Raw genomic sequence first — 17,799 nt, 5'->3', positions numbered from 1 at the left:
AAAGCAGTCCGCTTGATTGGCACCCCATCCACCACCTTAAACATTCACTCCCTCCACCATCGGTGCACCATGGCTGCAGTGTGTACCATCGACAAGATGCACTGCAGCAACTTACCAAGGCTTTTTCAGCAGCATCTCCAAAATCCATGAGCTCCGCCATCGAGAAGGACAAGGGCAGCAGGCGCATGGGAACACCACCACATCCAAGTTCCCTTCCAAGCCATATACCATCCTGACTTGGACATATATCGCCGTTCCTTCATTGTCACTGGGTCAAAATCCTGGAACTCCCTACCTAACAGCACTGTGGGAGTACCTACACCAGAAGGACTGCAGAGGTTCAACAAGAAGGCCCATCACCACCTTCTCAAGGGCAACTAGGGATAAGCATTAAATGCCAACTTTGCCAGTGATGCACATATGCAAGATTAAATTAATTATTACCCATAGCCCCACAACCCAGTCTCTCTCCCCCATGTTGATTGCCCATACCCCCACTACCCAGTCTCTCTCCCCCATGTTGATTGCCCATACCCCCACTACCCAGTCTCTCTCCCCCATGTTGATTGCCCATACCCCCACAACCCAGTCTCTCTCCCCCACTGTTGATTGCCCATACCCCCACAACCCAGTCTCTCTCCCCCACTGTTGATTGCCCATACCCCCACTACCCAGTCTCTCTCCCCCACTGTTGATTGCCCATACCCCCACTACCCAGTCTCTCTCCCCCACTGTTGATTGCCCATACCCCCACAACCCAGTCTCTCTCCCCCACTGTTGATTGCCCATACCCCCACTACCCAGTCTCTCTCCCCCACTGTTGATTGCCCATACCCCCACTACCCAGTCTCTCTCCCCCACTGTTGATTGCCCATACCCCCACTACCCAGTCTCTCTCCCCCACTGTTGATTGCCCATACCCCCACTACCCAGTCTCTCTCCCCCACTGTTGATTGCCCATACCCCCACTACCCAGTCTCTCTCCCCCACTGTTGATTGCCCATACCCCCACTACCCAGTCTCTCTCCCCCACTGTTGATTGCCCATACCCCCACAACCCAGTCTCTCTCCCCCACTGTTGATTGCCCATACCCCCACTACCCAGTCTCTCTCCCCCACTGTTGATTGCCCATACCCCCACTACCCAGTCTCTCTCCCCCACTGTTGATTGCCCATACCCCCACTACCCAGTCTCTCTCCCCCACTGTTGATTGCCCATACCCCCACTACCCAGTCTCTCTCCCCCACTGTTGATTGCCCATACCCCCACTACCCAGTCTCTCTCCCCCACTGTTGATTGCCCATACCCCCACTACCCAGTCTCTCTCCCCACTGCTGAATACCCCTAGCCCACTATCCAGTCTAGCTCCACATTTGCATCTATCTCTGCTGGTTACCCATAGCACCATTACCTGGTCATTGTTCCTCACTCTTGAATGCCCATACCCCTACTATGTAGTCTCGCTCCTGCTGCTGCATTCACATGGCCCTAATATCCAGTCTATCTCTACTCGTACAGTTCCCTGGCTCATCCAACTCCTGCTCCAGGGTCATAAACCATATAATCTCTGCTCCCTATTCAAAACTGGCCAAACTCACTTGAATAGCAGTCAGCAGCAGCAACCGGCAAACTAGCAGAATGATTAGCAGTCCCAGCCCACATTGATCAGCTTGGCAACACCACACTGCCCATGGTATTCAGCTTGGTCAGTACGGACTGGTTATATCAGTGTGTGGGTATATTAGAGTGTGATACATCAGAGAGTGGATATATAAGAGTGGGGATATCAATGAAAGTGTTACATGAGAGGGTGTTGTCTATCAGAGGTACATCAGAGAGTATTATACATACAGTGGCTATCTGAGAGTATTGTATATCAGATGGTTGGGTATATCAGAGAGTGGGCACAGTATAACAGAAACTATGATATGCTAACTCCATGCTCTACACTCTACAGGACTTGCTAAAGGTGTAAATGGCAGGTTGGCTCAGCTGGTAGCACTCTTACCTATTTAAGAAAGGTGAGAGAGGGAGACTGGGGAATTATAGACTAGTTAGCCTGACATTCTGTTGTCAGGAAATTACTAGAGTCTATAATTAAGGACAGGGTGACTGAACTCCTTGAAAATTTTCAGGTGACCAGAGAGAGCCAGCATGGATTTGTGAAAGGTAGGTCATGCCTGACGAATCTGATTGAATTTTTTGAAGAGGTGACTAAAGTAGTGGACAGGGGAATGTCTATGGATGTTATTTATATGGACTTCCAGAGGGCATCTGATAAAGTCCCTCATAAGAGACTGTTAGCTAAAGTTGAAGCTCATGGAATTGAAGGCAAATTATTGACCTGGTTAGGAAATTGGCTGAGCGACAGGAGACAGAGAGTAGGGATAATGCGCAGATACTCTAATTAGCAGGATGTGACTAATGGTGTCCCGCAGGGATCTGTGTTGGGGCCTCAAATATTCACCGTACTTATTAACAACTTAGATGATGGGTTCGAGAGCCACATATCCAAAGTTTGCCGATGACACAAAGATAGGCAGCATTGTAAACTTTGTAGATGGAAGCATAAAATTACAAAGAGATATTAATAAATTAAGTGAATGGGCAAAACTGTGGCAAATGGATTTCAATATAGGAAATGTGAGGTCATCCATTTTGGACCTAAAAAGAATAGATCAGAGTTTTTGTAAATGGTGAAAAGCTAAATACACTTTGGGGTCCAGGTACATAGATCATTAAAATGTCATGAACAGATACAGAAAATAAACAAAAGGGTTAATGGAATGCTGGCCTTTATATCTAGAGGACTAGAATACAAGGGGGTAGAAGTTATGCTGCAGCTGTACAAAGCCCTGGTTAGACCACACCTGGAGCACTGTGAGCAGTTCTGGGCACCACACCTTAGGAAGGGTATATTGGCCTTGGAGGGAGTGCAGCGTAGGTTTACCAGAATGATACCCGGACTCCAAGGGTTAAATTACGAGGAGAGGTTACACAAACTAAGGTTGTATTCCTGGAATTTAGAAGGTTAAAGGGTGATTTGATTGAAGTTTTCAAGATATTAAGGTGGAACTGATAGGGTAGATAGAGAGAAACTATTTCCGCTGGTTGGGGAGTCTAAGGGACATAGCCTAAAAGTGAGAGCCAGGCCTTTCAGAAGTGAAATTAGGAAACATTTCTACACACAAAGGATGGTAGAAGTTTGGAACTCTCTTCTGCAAACAGCAATTGAGGCTAGATCAATTGCTAATTTTAAATCTTAGATTGATAGATTTTTGTTAACCAAAGCTATTAATGGACATGGGCAAAGGCGGGTATAGGGAGTTAGGTCGCAGATCAGCCATGATCTCATTGAATGGCGGAACAAGCTCGAGGGGCTAAATGGCCTACTCCTTTTCCTATGTTCCTATGTGTTGCGGCAAAGCCTCAGAAAATTTACATTAGTTGGTCGTGGTTTAATCCAATGCATAAGTGCTTTAGGAAGTTCTCTCAATGGGTACGTGCACCATTTTGGACTGTACAGTGCAGAGCAGGAAGAGTCCAGGTTTGATTCTTGGTCAGTCTTGGGTTGACTGATCTCGGTCAAGGTGCCAGTAGAAGTGTCACAGTAGGAGCTCGTCCTCCTGATCACTGCAGTCACCCTAGTGAAGAGTGTGTGTGTGTGTGTGCGTGTAGCGACATTGGATGAAGGCAGAATCAGGCCCACCTCCCCACTGATAATGTTCGGACTTGTGCACGAGGAGTGGCCATTTGGCGAGGTCCCAGTGGGCTGCCCTTTGCCCCTGGGGCTGTAACCCAGCGAGGGGGTAGGGGATTGGGGCGGGTTGGAGGGGAGGGAAATTGGTGAAAAAAATGAAATGCTTTTGCAGTGAATGGAAGAGTTGAAATGTTAATTTTTTTAATTAAAAAAACGACTACAATGGGCAAAAGGCAAAACAACATATCCCAGCGCAAAATAGTGCATAAATATTCAAATGAAAAGGAAATGGGTGAGAGGCTGTCTGGATTTTTCCAGCTCTGACCAGCTGTCAAGTCAAAATTTCCGGTTGCACATTTGATTTTTACGGGTCCCTGAGCACAGAGAGGTCAGAATAATTAGTTTCTGCGCTTCTGAAAGTGACCGATTATTTGCAATGATTCCTGAGTGCGTCGGGTGGAGGTAATGTTTGTGCAAACCTTTCCTTTCAAATTATTTTTTCAAAAAAAATGTCTTACTTTTCCTTAAATGAATTAAGGGAGTAGTCTGCTTTTTTTGTGTGTGATTCCACTCACCTTTACTGCTAAATTCTGACGTTGAACGTTCTTTTCCCCCAAGTGCTCCAGCCTAAGGTGAAGATGATTTTCGTGCTGCAGATTATGTCCTTCAGTTTGGCCTTTGTGTCAACTTTTTTCTTGATTGTGGCGACCTGGACGGATTGTTGGATGGTGAACGCTGATGATAGTTTGGAGGTAAGTGAGCACTGACTGGTTTTGGAAATCACCTCCCTCACCACCCCTTCCTCCCCTTGCCCACCAAGACTGCAACTCAACCCCAGACTCCTTAATTTGCAAACCAGGGTCTTATCTAACTCATTGCTCTGAGTGGTGGCACTCTTTGAATGTTGGGGTGCTTATGCTTGTATTCTGGAACGGGCCTGTTTACTGTCGTGCTGTGGGAGGGGGAACTGCAGAGCGTAAGAAGGTTGTGGGTTCAAGTCCCACTCCAGAGGCTTGAGCCACATAAGCTAGGCTGATACTTCAGTGCCAGTGCTGAGGGAGTGCTGCCCTGTCGCAGGTGCCGGCTTTCGGATGAGGCGTTAAACCGAGGCCCCGTCTGCTCTCTCAGGTGGATGTAAAAGATCCCACGGCACTATTTCGAAGAAGAGCAGGGTGAATTGTGCCCTGGCCAGCATTTATCCCTCAAACAACACCTAAAACTGATGATCTGGTCATTTATCTCATTGCTGTTTGTGGGAGCTTGCTGTGCGCAAATTGGCTGCCGCATTTCCTACATTACAACAGTGACTGCACTTCAAAAGTAATTAATTGGCCGAAAAGCGCTTTGGGACGTCCGGTGGTCGAGAAAGGCACTATATAAATGCAAGTTCTTTCGTTATACAAGATGTGCAGGTATGATAGTGCCTTTGCGGGTTATGTCAGGACGGAGGAGTTAGGATAGGTCGATGGCATTCTTCCTCTGTATCTATCTTGCGGAAAAGTCAATCCTTCATTGCCATGTACTCAGGACAGGGCTGGCTTGAGAAATATGCAACTGTGGCTGCTCCTGGTCTTTCATATTTACGAGTTGAACCCTTGTCTGTGGCTCCTGTTTGTGGGCGTGGGGGTGGAGGGGCGAAGGCAATGGTGGCAATCACTGCACTGTTCTGTCACGGAGGGCTATTGCTGGAATTCCGTGGAGAACAATCATAAGCAGCACAACTGTTTCAGGCGAATGAATAAATCAAGTTCCATAATTTATTACGTGGGAGTCCGGGGCTTGTACCGGTGTTTTGGGGGAGTGTATTACACAATTCCATCTGCAGTAATTAGGCCCATTGGGTTTGTGGCGACTGAATAAATGAAATTCTGTCATTTATAGCATGGGATTACAGAATTTTTACCAGCGTTTTGAGGATTTGACTCAATTCCGTCCATTTTTCCATGCAAACCGTAAATCAGTGGCCTTGATTGGAAGTAAGCGAGATACGGAGTATTCCTCTCACCCCAGTGGCGAGTGAGCTTGGGGGTTGGTAGGGTTGGATGTGAGAACAAGGCTTGGCGCGTTAAAAAGAACGAGCTCATGTATAAGCTGAGAAGAGCTGAATAGGACTTCAATATTCATCCTCCTAATGTTATTGCATTTGGAAAGCTGAACGAACAAACGATTGACCCCCACTGAATAGCCTATTTACTGCCTAAGTTACTGGCACATGCCAGAGGCGCTGAATGGCCTTTATTTGTTCCTAACATATGTTCTGATGATGGCGCAAGTTGTACTTATTGTGTAACATTTGCCCTTTGCCATAAAACTATGCTAAAACATTCGGCTAATGGGTTATATGCAGGCACCGTGCCATTGCTGGCCCCATTAGTACATCCTGGGCAAGGGTGTTATGATGGCACACCTTGTTAAAGCCCCCGTGAGCTGGCCATGTAGGGGGGGAGATGTTCGGCTTTGGGGTCCGAAACAGGGGGAGGTGTCGGCAGTGTGCCCGCAGCGCCCGCCCAAGGTCACAGTCGCCAGGGCCCCCAAACCATTTTCAGGTTCTAGCCTCATTTAGATTTCACCGGCAGGCTGCGGGCGCCAAAGGGGAGCGCCGCTCCGTCTCGCTGGTTGGGGTGACGAGGAAAATCAGCCAACTTCTTCAAGGAGCTGGCCAGCGGGTAGAGTCTGTTAGGTGGGGGGAGAACAGATAGCGGGGGGCGGAGGTGGGAAGGGGGGGGGGGCCCGGAGAGTAGGCAAGAATAGGCCGGCAGCGAGCCAGAAGATTTTTTTGGGGTGCCGGGTGAGTATGGATGCTCTTCCTGGCTCCACAAAATTAAAATAAATTGAAACTTATCTGTTCGTAGCAGACTCCCTTTAAGGATCACCAGTAAGGCCACTCAATGCCTGAAAAAAGAGGCACTAGCATGCACCTCACATGCTCCCCCCACTTCTTGAAAATTGCAATTGGTGGGTCCTACAATCCGCAGCCAGCAGTTGAACCCCCTCCCTCCCCGCCATCCCCGCCCATAGTATTCACTATAATTTACACGAGTTCTCCTTAATCCCAAGAGTGCCACCTTTAGGTGGTGAGTGGAGGCCAGTTCTTGAGATGGAGTGGAGAAAGAATTCTACCTTGCCCCAGGGCTACTCCTTCCAACTAGTTTAAAACTGACATTGGTGGAGGCCCAGGAGAAAGTCTTGCATTAATCCTCTCAGCTAGAGATTGTGTGTGACGTGGGGTGAGGCGAGGCGGGGCGGGTGGTGAGGGTGGGGTGAGGCGGGGGTGGTGGGGGTGGGGTGAGGCGGGGTGGGTGGTGGGGATGGGGTGAGGCGGGGCGGGTGGTGGGGGTGGGGTGAGGTGGGGCGGGTGGGTGAGGCGTGGTGGGGGTGGGTGAGGTGGGGCGGGTGGTGGGGGTGGGTGAGGCGGGGCGGGTGGTGGGGGTGGGTGGTGGGGGTGGGGTGAGGCCGGACCAGTGGTGGGGGAGTGGGGGGGGGGGTGAGGGGTTAGAATTCCATGAAGGAACAAAAAAAGAAGCTAGGTTCCCTAAAACGATCCACTAGGTAAAAGTAGTAGCTGGTGCAGCAACGCTAAGGACTTGCAGAAGGCGCCAGCTGTCATTCCAGGTCTGTGCAGCAGGGGTGTTACCATTAGGCCTCAGAGATCATGGAGGACAAACCAGTCAGGGTTGCTGCTCCTCATTGCTGTCCGGTGATTCCTGTTGGAAGGTATCCATGTCTGGCTGTTGGGTGAGGACAGGGTAGGACTCGGCTGTGAGGCTCCTCCCCCAGTCGAGTAGCTTGCTGAGGGTGCACTGTCTACACTCAGACATTAAGAATGGCTACCTGGACAGGTGGGCTGCCAGCACCTGTGGAACCTTATCCCCAGCATGACTTCAAGAAAGGGGGAGGGGAGAAAACTGAGAGGGGGAAGGTGCTATTCTTATCATCTAAAAATAATAGAACATTACAGTAGCATAGAGAACAAGCATAAGGCGCCATTCTCATGATTGTTCATCCGCATTGTGAATTCTAAAGCTCTCCTACAGGAAGAGATAAAATATGTAATTCATAGAAGTTACAACACGGAAACAAGCCATTCGGCCCAACCAGCCCACATCGGCCTCAATGGCCACAGATTAACCCTTAACATACTGGCGGCTCCAGGGAAATGGCAACCTCCCTGGGCTGACTGACTTTGTTACCTCTGAGCTCGCGCGCTGTGACGCTGAAACAAACACTAACGTTACAGTGATAAATCTACTTCAATGGAATTGGCTCCTGCTTCTGCTCTGCAGGAGCAACCACTAGTGCCAAATAACCAGGATCATGCACCTCGGCAAATGCGAATTGTCTGGATGTCCCCCTTACACCACTCTGCCCTTGTCCTCCTCCCCTCCCCGTTCTCTAAGTTCTTTAGATGTGCTTGTGCCTCTGAGCTCCTCAGAGTTTGTTAACACTCCTCTGAAACGCCTTGGAATGTTTTACTATGTTAAAGGTGCTATATAAATGCAAGTTGTTGTTGTTGTTGTCGTTGAACCCTTCATCAGATTGACAAACTCTGCATTTCTAACACTTTCTAATCATACTTCAGATTTTCAGCCTTCATGGATTTTACTCTGACTTTTAATACCTGTTTGCATCTTCCTCCTCAGCCCCTTCATCTCATTTTGAGGCGGGCGCATTTTCCAAGACACTGGAACATTGGAACATAGGAAGAGGAGGAGGCCATTCAGCCCCTCGAGCCTGTTCCACCATTCAATGAGATCATGGCAGATCTGTAGCTGAACTGCATCTACCCGCCTTGGTTCCATAACCCTTAATACCCTTGTCGAAAAAAAAACTATCAATCTCAGTTTTGAAATTTTCAATTGACCCCCAGCCTCAACAGCTTTTTGGGGGAGAAAGTTCCAGATTTCCACTACCCTTCGTGTGAAGTAGTGCTTCCTGACATCACCCCTGAACAACCTGGCTCTAATTTTAAGGTCATGCTCTTGTTCTGGACTCCCCACTAGAGGAGGTAGTTTCTCTATATCTACCCCATCAACTCCTTTAATCATCTTAAGCACCTCAACTACATTACCCTTTATTCTTAATTGTCTCCAAAAGCTGTTCTTTTCCAGTCGAATGAAAGATCAAAGATTGAGACAGTTGGTTCTTGGACCTGTCCAGGTTAATCCTTGAAGCACAGAAATACATCAAACCTGAAAGGACTATTTTCTATTGAAAAATCTCTCTGGCCGTCTCCAGAGCCCAGCAATGCCTGGACGAATAAACTCACCCATGGCACAGTAAGGGTTAATGTCACACATGATTAAGAAGAACGAGTCATTATTGATCCAGGGAGAACATCAAAAGAATCAGAAAGTGAACCAGCGCAAATAAATATTTGATGTGATTTCAACCTTTTAAGGATTTCACATTTCCAAGGATTTACTGGCGGTGCATAGTGTGCCGTTTTATTTCAGTGAATGAAATTGGTCTCGTAGTGGGTCAGACTATCCTGGACAGCGAGATGACCATTATAGGCATGGACAGACTGTCCTGGGCAGCGAGATGACCATTATAGGCATGAACAGACTGTCCTAGCCAGCAAGATGACAATTATAAACATCGGCCTGAAACGTTAACTCTGTTTCTCTCTCTACGGATGCTGCCTGGCCTGCTGAGTGTTTCCAGCGTTTTCTGTTGTTATTTCAGATTTCCAGCATCCGCAGTATTTTGCTATTGTATGAACATGGCCACACTGTCCTGTCCAGCGAGATGACCATTCTAGACATGGCCAAACTGTCTCAGCTAGTGGGATGACCATTAAGGGGAAGCTAGATAAATACACGAGGGTGAAAGGAATAGAAGGATATGTCGATAGGATGAGATGAAGTAAATAGAGTGGGAGGAGGCTCGTGTGGAGCATAAACACTGGCTGACTGGCCTGTTTCTGTGTTGTAAATTTGATGTAATCATAGATGTGGCCAGACTGCCCTAGCTGGCTAGCTGACCACTATAGATGTGGCCAGACTGTGCTAGCTGGCCAGCTGACCATTATAGATGTGGCCAGACTGTGCTAGCTGGCCAGCTGACCACTATAGATGTGGCCAGACTGCCCTAGCTGGCTAGCTGACCACTATAGATGTGGCCAGACTGTGCTAGCTGGCCAGCTGACCATTATAGATGTGGCCAGACTGCCCTAGCTGGCTAGCTGACCACTATAGATGTGGTCAGACTGTGCTAGCTGGCCAGCTGACCATTATAGATGTGGCCAGACTGCCCTAGCTGGTCAGCTGACCATTATAGATTTGGCCAGACTGCCCTGTAGGAAAGATGAAGACTATACACATGCCCAGACTGACCTGCAGCAGAGGTGAGTGGGAATAAACAGGGTCAAACTGCCATGATGGAGTACTGACTGGTACAGACAGACACAAAATTATCTTAATTCTTTTTCTGACTCACATTCCCAGGTCAGTCAGAAGTGCAGGGGTTTGTGGTGGGAGTGCGTCACGAACTCCATGGACGGGATCAGGACGTGTGATCAATATGACTCCATATTAGCAGAACATCCACGTAAGTATCTATAGAAGACCAGGTGCATAACGCACTGAAGTAGTTGGCCAGAGTGGTGGGGAGTTCTGGTTCACCTCACAAATGTGGAATGTGTTTGAGAGTAATGTAATGGCCGACTTGGAATCGTTTTGTGGCTTTATACTGTCTGAAAAATGGAGAAATTTTCCATTATTGTGAGAGTCCTTCAGATTGTGAAATATTCTCGGGTGCTGCAGGTATCTCTTGTTTTCCACAATTAACACCTTTCGACAAAGGTTATGTGACATCAGCAGCTTTTGAAAGTTACAAAGGGGATAAAACAAATGTAATTATTCCAAAAAATGGGATAAAGAAATGAGGCCAGAAATCCCAGTGGACAAAGTTCGTGTATGAATGCTTAATGCGTTTGTACTATATTCCAGCATGCGCTGTTGTGAGGAAGGCTTTATCCCATTTTAAATAAACTCGCACACCAATGTAGAATGAGCTCTGACGAAAGGCCATCGACCCGAAACGTTCTGTTTCTCTCTCCACAGATGCTGCCTGACCTGCTGAGTATTTCCAGCATTTTCTGGTTTTATTTTAGAATGAGTGCCAGCTTGGCTTAGTTGATAGCGTCCTCACTTCTGAGTCAGGCAGTTGTGGGTTCAATCCCCACTCCAGGATTTGGGAGTTTATAATCCAAGGTGGCACTTCTGTGTGACACTGAGGGAATGCTGCATTGTCAGAGGTGCTGTAATGAAGTGTTGAAGTGAGGCCATGTCCACCTGTTCAGGTGGGTGTAGAAGATTCCATAGTACAATTTGAAGAAGAGTAAAGTCATCCCTCAACCAGCACCATCAAGTAACAGATTAACTGGCCATTTATCTCATTTGCTCTTGTGTGCAAATTGGCTGCTTTGTTTGCCTACATTATAATTGTGGCTAAACTTCAAATGTAATTCATTGGCTGTGAAGCACTTTGGGACGTCCTGAGGTTGTGAAAGATGCTGCAAAAATACAAATTCTTTCTTTCTAGTACGAATGCATTCATTTAAATAGATGGAATAAAAGCCACTGGCGCCTGCGATGTTCTGAGCACTGGGAGTACCCACCCAGGGAATACGCCCTCCAATTTTCATGGGTATACAAGCCTAGCACTGGGATAAGGGAGCAGTATAAACTCTGGGAGGCAAGCTCACAGATTCTGGTCTCCCGAAATCCAAATTAAAATAGCGGCAGTATAAAAACTGCGTTGAAGCGCTCATAGAAGGGGTTCCATTCCTTCTGGTATTGGACTGCTCTGCCTTAGCCCATTCATGCCAAATTCCTTTGTCTGCTATTTTAATGCAACTATTAACCCATTGATTTTAGCAAGAGTGTTAAAATAGTGCACACAAGAATCTTAAGTGAACTAGTTGACTATTAGAAGAAGTTAAACCCCAGTGTGATGTGTTCATTCTCTGGACACCAGTACCCAGTGTCAGCATCAAGGGCTTTCTCACACCTTGTTGGTTCTTCGAGTAATTTAGCATCAGCTGGAGCCGAATTATGGGCAGTTGTGGATTCACACCCATTAGGAATTAGGAGACAACCCCAAACTTAGGATCCTCCTAGCCATCAGAGAAAGGACATTTTCATCCCATTCACGCCCTGGTTGTGGTATAGCGAAGAGTCATGAGGCTAGTGTTACCATATTGAGGAAAGACTGGAGAAACTTGGGCTCTTCATCCTTGAGAGAAGGGAGCTGAGAGGGATCTTATAGAGGAGTATAACAACAATCACCCGCATTTTTATAGCGCCCTTAAATAGAAATACGATCCCAAGATGCTTCATACTGGCATGGTGAAAAAAAAATGGCCCGAGCCAAAGAAGAGATTAGAAGGGGTGAACAAAAGCTTAGTCAAAGAGGTAAGTTTAAAGAAGGGCCTTCACAGAGTAGTAGGTGGAGGGGCGGGGGACCTATGTGGATGAAAGGATGGCCGCCAATAGTGGGGTGATCGCAAGAGGCCTAAGTCAGAGAAACCTAGAATTTGGGGAGAGGAGGGTTGTAGGGCTAGAGGTGGTTGGAGAGATAGGGAGGGGTGAGGCCATGGAGGAATCTAGTGAGAAGGATGAGGAAATAGGAACACGTATAAGATATTAAACAGTATGGAAAAGATAAATCCCCAGTGCACCACTTCCAGGTAAACCTAGGACAAGGGGCTCAGGTTCAAGCAGGGAAAAAACTTAGGAATGATGTCAAGAAGTTCTTCTTCGCACGAAGAATGATTGACACTGGGAATGGGTAGGTTACTGAAGCAAAAAAAAATCAGGAACAATATGGGAGCCAACAAATGCTTTGATGAGGGTCCGGGCTAAGTTGGGCCAAATCAACGTCCGTATCTTTTATCCTCAGTTGCCCAGTGGACCCAACAGTCTCAGCCAGATTCAGACTGTCTCAGAGGTGAAAGGTCAATTATTCAAAACAAAAACCACCCCTCAACCTTTAACATATTACAAAGAAGATTCGGCACCAAATAAGGAAACAGTTACTCTTTGATCATTTAATTTGCAGAGCTTTGTATCGAATTTTAATTTTTTATGTTGAATGTATAATTAGCAACAATTGTGGATTATTCCACCATAAATAAGCAACAAAATAAACCCCCAGTCAAAGTCATTTAAAAAAATATATAATTGGATAGAAAAGGCAAACCTGAAATAATACTTTCAAGTCCATTGAGGCAACAGGATAAACGGGTTCAGGGTTATGGAGGGCAAGTTTAGGACAGATGCCAGGAACAAACAAACTTGCATTTCTATAGCGCCTTTCATGATCTCAGGGCGTCCCAAAGGGCTTTACAGCCAATGAAGTACTTTTGAAGTGTAGTCACTGTTGTAATGTAGGAAATGCGGCAGCCAATTTGCGCACAGCAAGCTCCCACAAACAGCAATGTGATAATGACCAGATAATGTTGAGGGATAAATATTGCTACGACATTGGGAGAACTCCCGTACTCTTTTTTGAAAAGTGCTGTGGGATCTTTTATATCTACCTGAGCGGTTTAAGATTTTGTCTGAAAGACGGCTCCTCTGACAGTGCAGCACTCCCTCGGTACTGCATTAAACTGTCAGCCAAGGTTATGTCAAGAGTGCTACCACTGAGCGAAGGCTGACAACTTGTGTTTCTTTACACAGAGGGTTCACTGCGGTCCCTCACCAATGTGGTTGACTCTTACCTGTCCTCAGAAGTGGCCGAGCAAGCCACCCAGCCGTATCAAACTACTACAAGTGCTCTCAGGAAGCCCCACCACCTCCTTTTCAGGGCAACTAGGGATAGGCCATAAATGTTGGCCTTGCCAACAACGATAAACATCCTGAGAATGAATTTAAAAAAAGCTGGAACAGGTTGCCAGGAAGGGTTGATGAAACCAGGACACTGGTCTCATTTAAGAAAGAGCTAAATACTGTAACGGAAAAAAATACCCTCAGTTGATATTCAGGAAGGACGAGATCGAGAGGGTGGAGGGGCTCGCGTCATTTGGCTCAATCTTGAGACATTTGTGACTTCTAATACATGCATATTAAGTGAGTTTCTTTCTTTCCCACCTCCTTTTCTTCCAGTTAAGATAGTGCTCACTCGAGCGCTAATGATTACAGCAGACATTCTGGCAGGCTTTGCACTTATTATATTAATTTTGGGATTGGACTGTGTGAAGATTCTAAGAGATGAACCTCAGATCAAATTAAGGATCTGTTACATGGCAGGCTTCATTTTTGGAATAGGAGGTAAGACTGACTCATTTCATTGATTTGGTAACACATTTCTTAAAGGGCGCTTGATAAAGTAATTGAAGAGTTCTCCCAATGGCACAGTTGGATTCTACATGTCCTGTTATGGACCTGAGCAATGCAGACCAGGAGGAACCTGAGTTTTATTGCTGACCTGTGCTCACTGAGCTGGTTTCAGGCTACAGATGTGCTACAATTAGCCCCCATGTTCCAGGTAGTGAGGGGTAAAATCAGCCAGTGTTCCCGCTTCTGCTATCTGTGATGCCCTCAAATGTTGAATAGCCTGATGATTGATTGACTCCTGGGACGAGAGGATTGTCCTATGAGGAGGGATTGAGCAGTTTAGGCCTATACTCTCTGGCGTTTAGAAGAATGAGAGGTGATCTCATTGAAACATACTAAATTCTATGGGGGGATTGACAGGGTAGATGCTGAGAGGTTGTTTCCCCTGGCTGGAGAGTCTAGAACTAGTCCAAAGATGTGCGGGTTAGGTTGGTTGGCTATGATAAATTGACCCTTAGTGTTAGGGGGATTAAATACGTGGGGTTACGGGGATAGGGTGGGATATGTGTTGGTGCAGGCTCGATGGGCCGAAATGGCCTCTATCTGCACTGTGGGGTTTCTGTGATTTCGGTGAACTAGGGGGCATAGTCTCAGGATAAAGGGTGGGCCATTTAAGATTGAGATGAGGAGGAATTTCTTCACTCAGAGGGTTGTGAATCTTTGGAATTCTCTGCCCCAGAGGGCTGTGGATGCTGAATCATTGAGTATATTCAAGGCTGAGATAGATAGGTTTTTGGACTCTAGGGGAATCAAGGGATATGGGGATAGTGCAGGAAAGTGGAGTTGAGGTCAAAGATCAGCCACGATCTTATTGAATGGCGGAGCAGGCCTGAGGGGCCGTATGGCCTACTCCTGCTCCTAATTCTTATGTTCTTATGATGGCACTGAAGCCTAGCTTTTCTGATTGGTGCATTAAAATAATGTCTATCAGAAAATCCAGGCTTCACTGACTGAGTTTGGACATGAAAAACGGATTCTTGGGTGAGCTACCAGAGGCTGTGGAACCATAACGCAGCAAGAGTCATCGCCTTCAGGGGAGAGGGAAGGGGATTGAGAAAAAAATAATTGATATGTGCGCTACCTTTAGTAATTAAAACCATATGCACCATTTTTATGCGTCTGCCCGAACAATGTGGTGTGATGACACAAATTGTTCTTTGTTTTATTGAAAAGGCATAGGAGACCAAGGTGAAACAAGTAGGAAAGAAGAGGTGATAATTCAAGAAGTAGGGGTTAGGTGGCATGAAGCTTAGACTTCCAAAGTATGATACTTTAGAGTAAAGGCCTAGATAGTTAATTCCCAGTCATTAGCAACTGTAGTGTCTTGCAACCCAATGGAAGTAATTTTAAGTTTTTAAGCTTGTTAAGATTATGTTGGTATTGAGGGTGATTGAGGTCAGCACCCTGGACTCATTGAAGAAACAGTTAGATGGAAAGATAATATAGTTGGTAATAGGAAGACAATATTGGTAATGGAAAGATAATATGGTTGTTAATGGGAAGGCAATAAGGTTGGTAGTGGGAAAACATTAGGGTTGGTAATGGGAAAATGGTAGATTCGGTATCCTGGAAAGATGGGAGCAACTAGACTACAGGGTCCGCTTCATCCACAATCTGTCTTGTAACTTTGTGAAGCCCTCAATCAGATGGAATGTACTGACACAGTGACTGTCTGTCCACAGGTATCCCAGGTATGATCGGTTCAGTGTGGTACGCCGTGGATGTGTATGTGGAAAGAGCTACACTGGTACTGCAGAATGTGTTTTTAGGAATTCAGTATGAATTTGGTTGGTCCTGCTGGCTGGGAATGGCTGGGTCGACAGGCTGCTTCCTGGCTTCCATCATGTTAACCTGTTGCCTTTATCTTTTCAGAGGTAAGATAAATCCAACATGATTCCCTCCACAACAATTATCCCTCTTCCTCCATTTAAGATGCTGCGTCTCGTTCCTGAGGTACCGCCCCTTCTTTGGTATCACCCCCGTGTGTTAACTTAAGACAGTGACTGTCAACAGGCTATTTAATCGTGGGGCATCGGATCCTGTACACGCACACACACCCATACACACCGTTTACAGCAGAAGTCATTGGATAGCAATCAGGAAAAGGAACTCTAGCTGCTTTTTTTCCACCTCTCTGGGCCACGGGTGCTGAAGCCAACTCTTGCACCAGCTGAGATCAGCAAACTCGGCACAGACTGTGAGTGAAGCTGGGACGTTCCTGATCTGCGTGGCTCAGCTTTGCCCCTGGAGCAGCTGAAGAGGTGTCTTTTTGTTTAAAAGTGTTTTAAATTTTGCGGCATTGTCCTGGTTGTCATAATAAAACTCACTACACACTTGGTTTGAGCATAAAGCAAGGCTTTAATCAACTTGTTTCAGAACATGGAGGTCTAGTTGTACTTCACTAGTTCCTTGTCTTTACAAAATGTCCCTGGAAAGCTGGGGCCAACACCCGAGTATTTATACTCCTTGGACGGCGCCACCAGCTGGCCGTCCAGTGTTATTTCATAGGTAGTTTCTCGATGATGAGATTTATGACACCGGTTATGATAAAAACCATTGACAACCTGCTGTTCGTTCAATTCTTGTTGGGCCTTTTAAAATTTAAATCCTCTCCTCCATATGTCATAGCAATGCTGCACGCTAGGAATGCACATCACTCCTGGTGCCCAGTACTACTGTGGCATAAATGATGGGAATTACATCGTACGATATACTCAATGACGCTTGCACTGTTACAATATGTCCGCCCATACTTAGAGGGAATCATTGGACATTTGACCTCACTTCAATGGAGCTCCAGGAAGTGTGGGTGAATAGTCAGAACAGCACTCTGACCAATTTTCAGCCGCCGCCTTTTGAAGTCATGTCAGGGAACTGGCGTATCTTCAGAGGAAAATCAGCCCCATGACTCTTAAAAATCCCCATCTGGAATGACACTTATTTCTGTTTTCTCAAACAGATACTAGAACTGCACGATACAACCTATCCTTCTATCAATATGGAAGAACAGCCACTGGCAAAATGTACGCCATGGATTCACGAGTCTAGAAGCATCTCCTCTAGAACTGTGTACCAGACTTAAATGCAACAGCTTCTCCTGTCCGTCAAAGGACATATTGCACCCTTAAAAAAGGTGAAAGGCTACATATTGCAGCTGGTTTTAATTGTTAATGCTTTCGAATTGTTTTTTTGTGTGTACACTGAATCGCAAAGAGGAGGCACTGATCTAGTTTAGTTAAACACAATCAAGTGCAATCACAAATTTCTATTTAGAGCAATGAATTGTTTTAATAAATCCTTTACGTGCAGTTGTGATGAAAAGCTTGATGTCACATGACGAAAAGAATAAAATGTACCTTTGGAAAGTGTGAATCTGTTCTATATTTCAAATCTGTGTAGCGCCTGAAGTAAATTATGAATGAATGAACATGCTAATTGCTCAATGGAATTTTAAGTAAGGTAATGAATTGGAAATATCGTGGAAACTGTTGCCCAAGGGTGTAGAGAGGGTGGCTTGAACCTTGGTGCCCCTAACTCTCAAGGGCAAAGGCTTGACTGTTAGGCAATCTGTACTGTATGTAAAAAATTACATTTAGATTTTTTTTTAATTGAAAAAACTGGAAGGAAAGCCAAGGTGGAGGATACAGTCAAGGTCAAAAAAAGTAGGAGGGCAGATGCAGTAAATCTGAAACCTGCAGATTTTAGGAGGAAGAGATATGCCAGGGAGATAAGAAGTTCCATTAGAACATAAGAAA

The 17,799-nt window shown here is 46.1% G+C and overlaps 1 protein-coding gene across 1 annotated transcript; it reads left to right on the top strand.

Annotated features, from left to right (window-relative positions):
* The first annotated feature begins 4,320 nt into the window (after positions 1–4,320).
* LOC147100530 (claudin-16-like) lies at positions 4,321–17,406 on the top strand. Its single transcript, XM_085966873.1, has 5 exons — positions 4,321–4,453; positions 10,148–10,250; positions 13,814–13,978; positions 15,727–15,918; positions 17,004–17,406. The coding sequence occupies exons 1-5, from the start codon at positions 4,340–4,342 to the stop codon at positions 17,090–17,092; spliced, it is 663 nt and encodes a 220-aa protein (XP_085822999.1). The 5' UTR covers positions 4,321–4,339; the 3' UTR covers positions 17,093–17,406.
* The last annotated feature ends 393 nt before the right edge of the window (positions 17,407–17,799 follow it).

This window comes from Somniosus microcephalus, chromosome 25 (genome assembly GCF_052327205.1).
Source record: "Somniosus microcephalus isolate GS21.2 chromosome 25, FLI_Smic_1.0, whole genome shotgun sequence".
NCBI lineage: Eukaryota > Metazoa > Chordata > Chondrichthyes > Squaliformes > Somniosidae > Somniosus > Somniosus microcephalus.
Note: the sequence above shows the minus strand (reverse complement) of the source record. Positions and strands in the feature narration are given on the sequence as shown.

What these genes read in the sequence shown, in the direction of transcription:
- LOC147100530 (XM_085966873.1), top strand. Translation starts at nt 4,340, where the DNA reads ATGATTTTCGTGCTGCAGATTATGTCCTTCAGTTTGGCCTTTGTGTCA. An exon ending in CTTCATTTTTGGAATAGGAG is followed by an intron (nt 13,979 to 15,726) that starts GTAAGACTGACT and finishes GTCTGTCCACAG; the next exon opens with GTATCCCAGGTATGATCGGT. An exon ending in TTGCCTTTATCTTTTCAGAG is followed by an intron (nt 15,919 to 17,003) that starts GTAAGATAAATC and finishes TTTCTCAAACAG; the next exon opens with ATACTAGAACTGCACGATAC.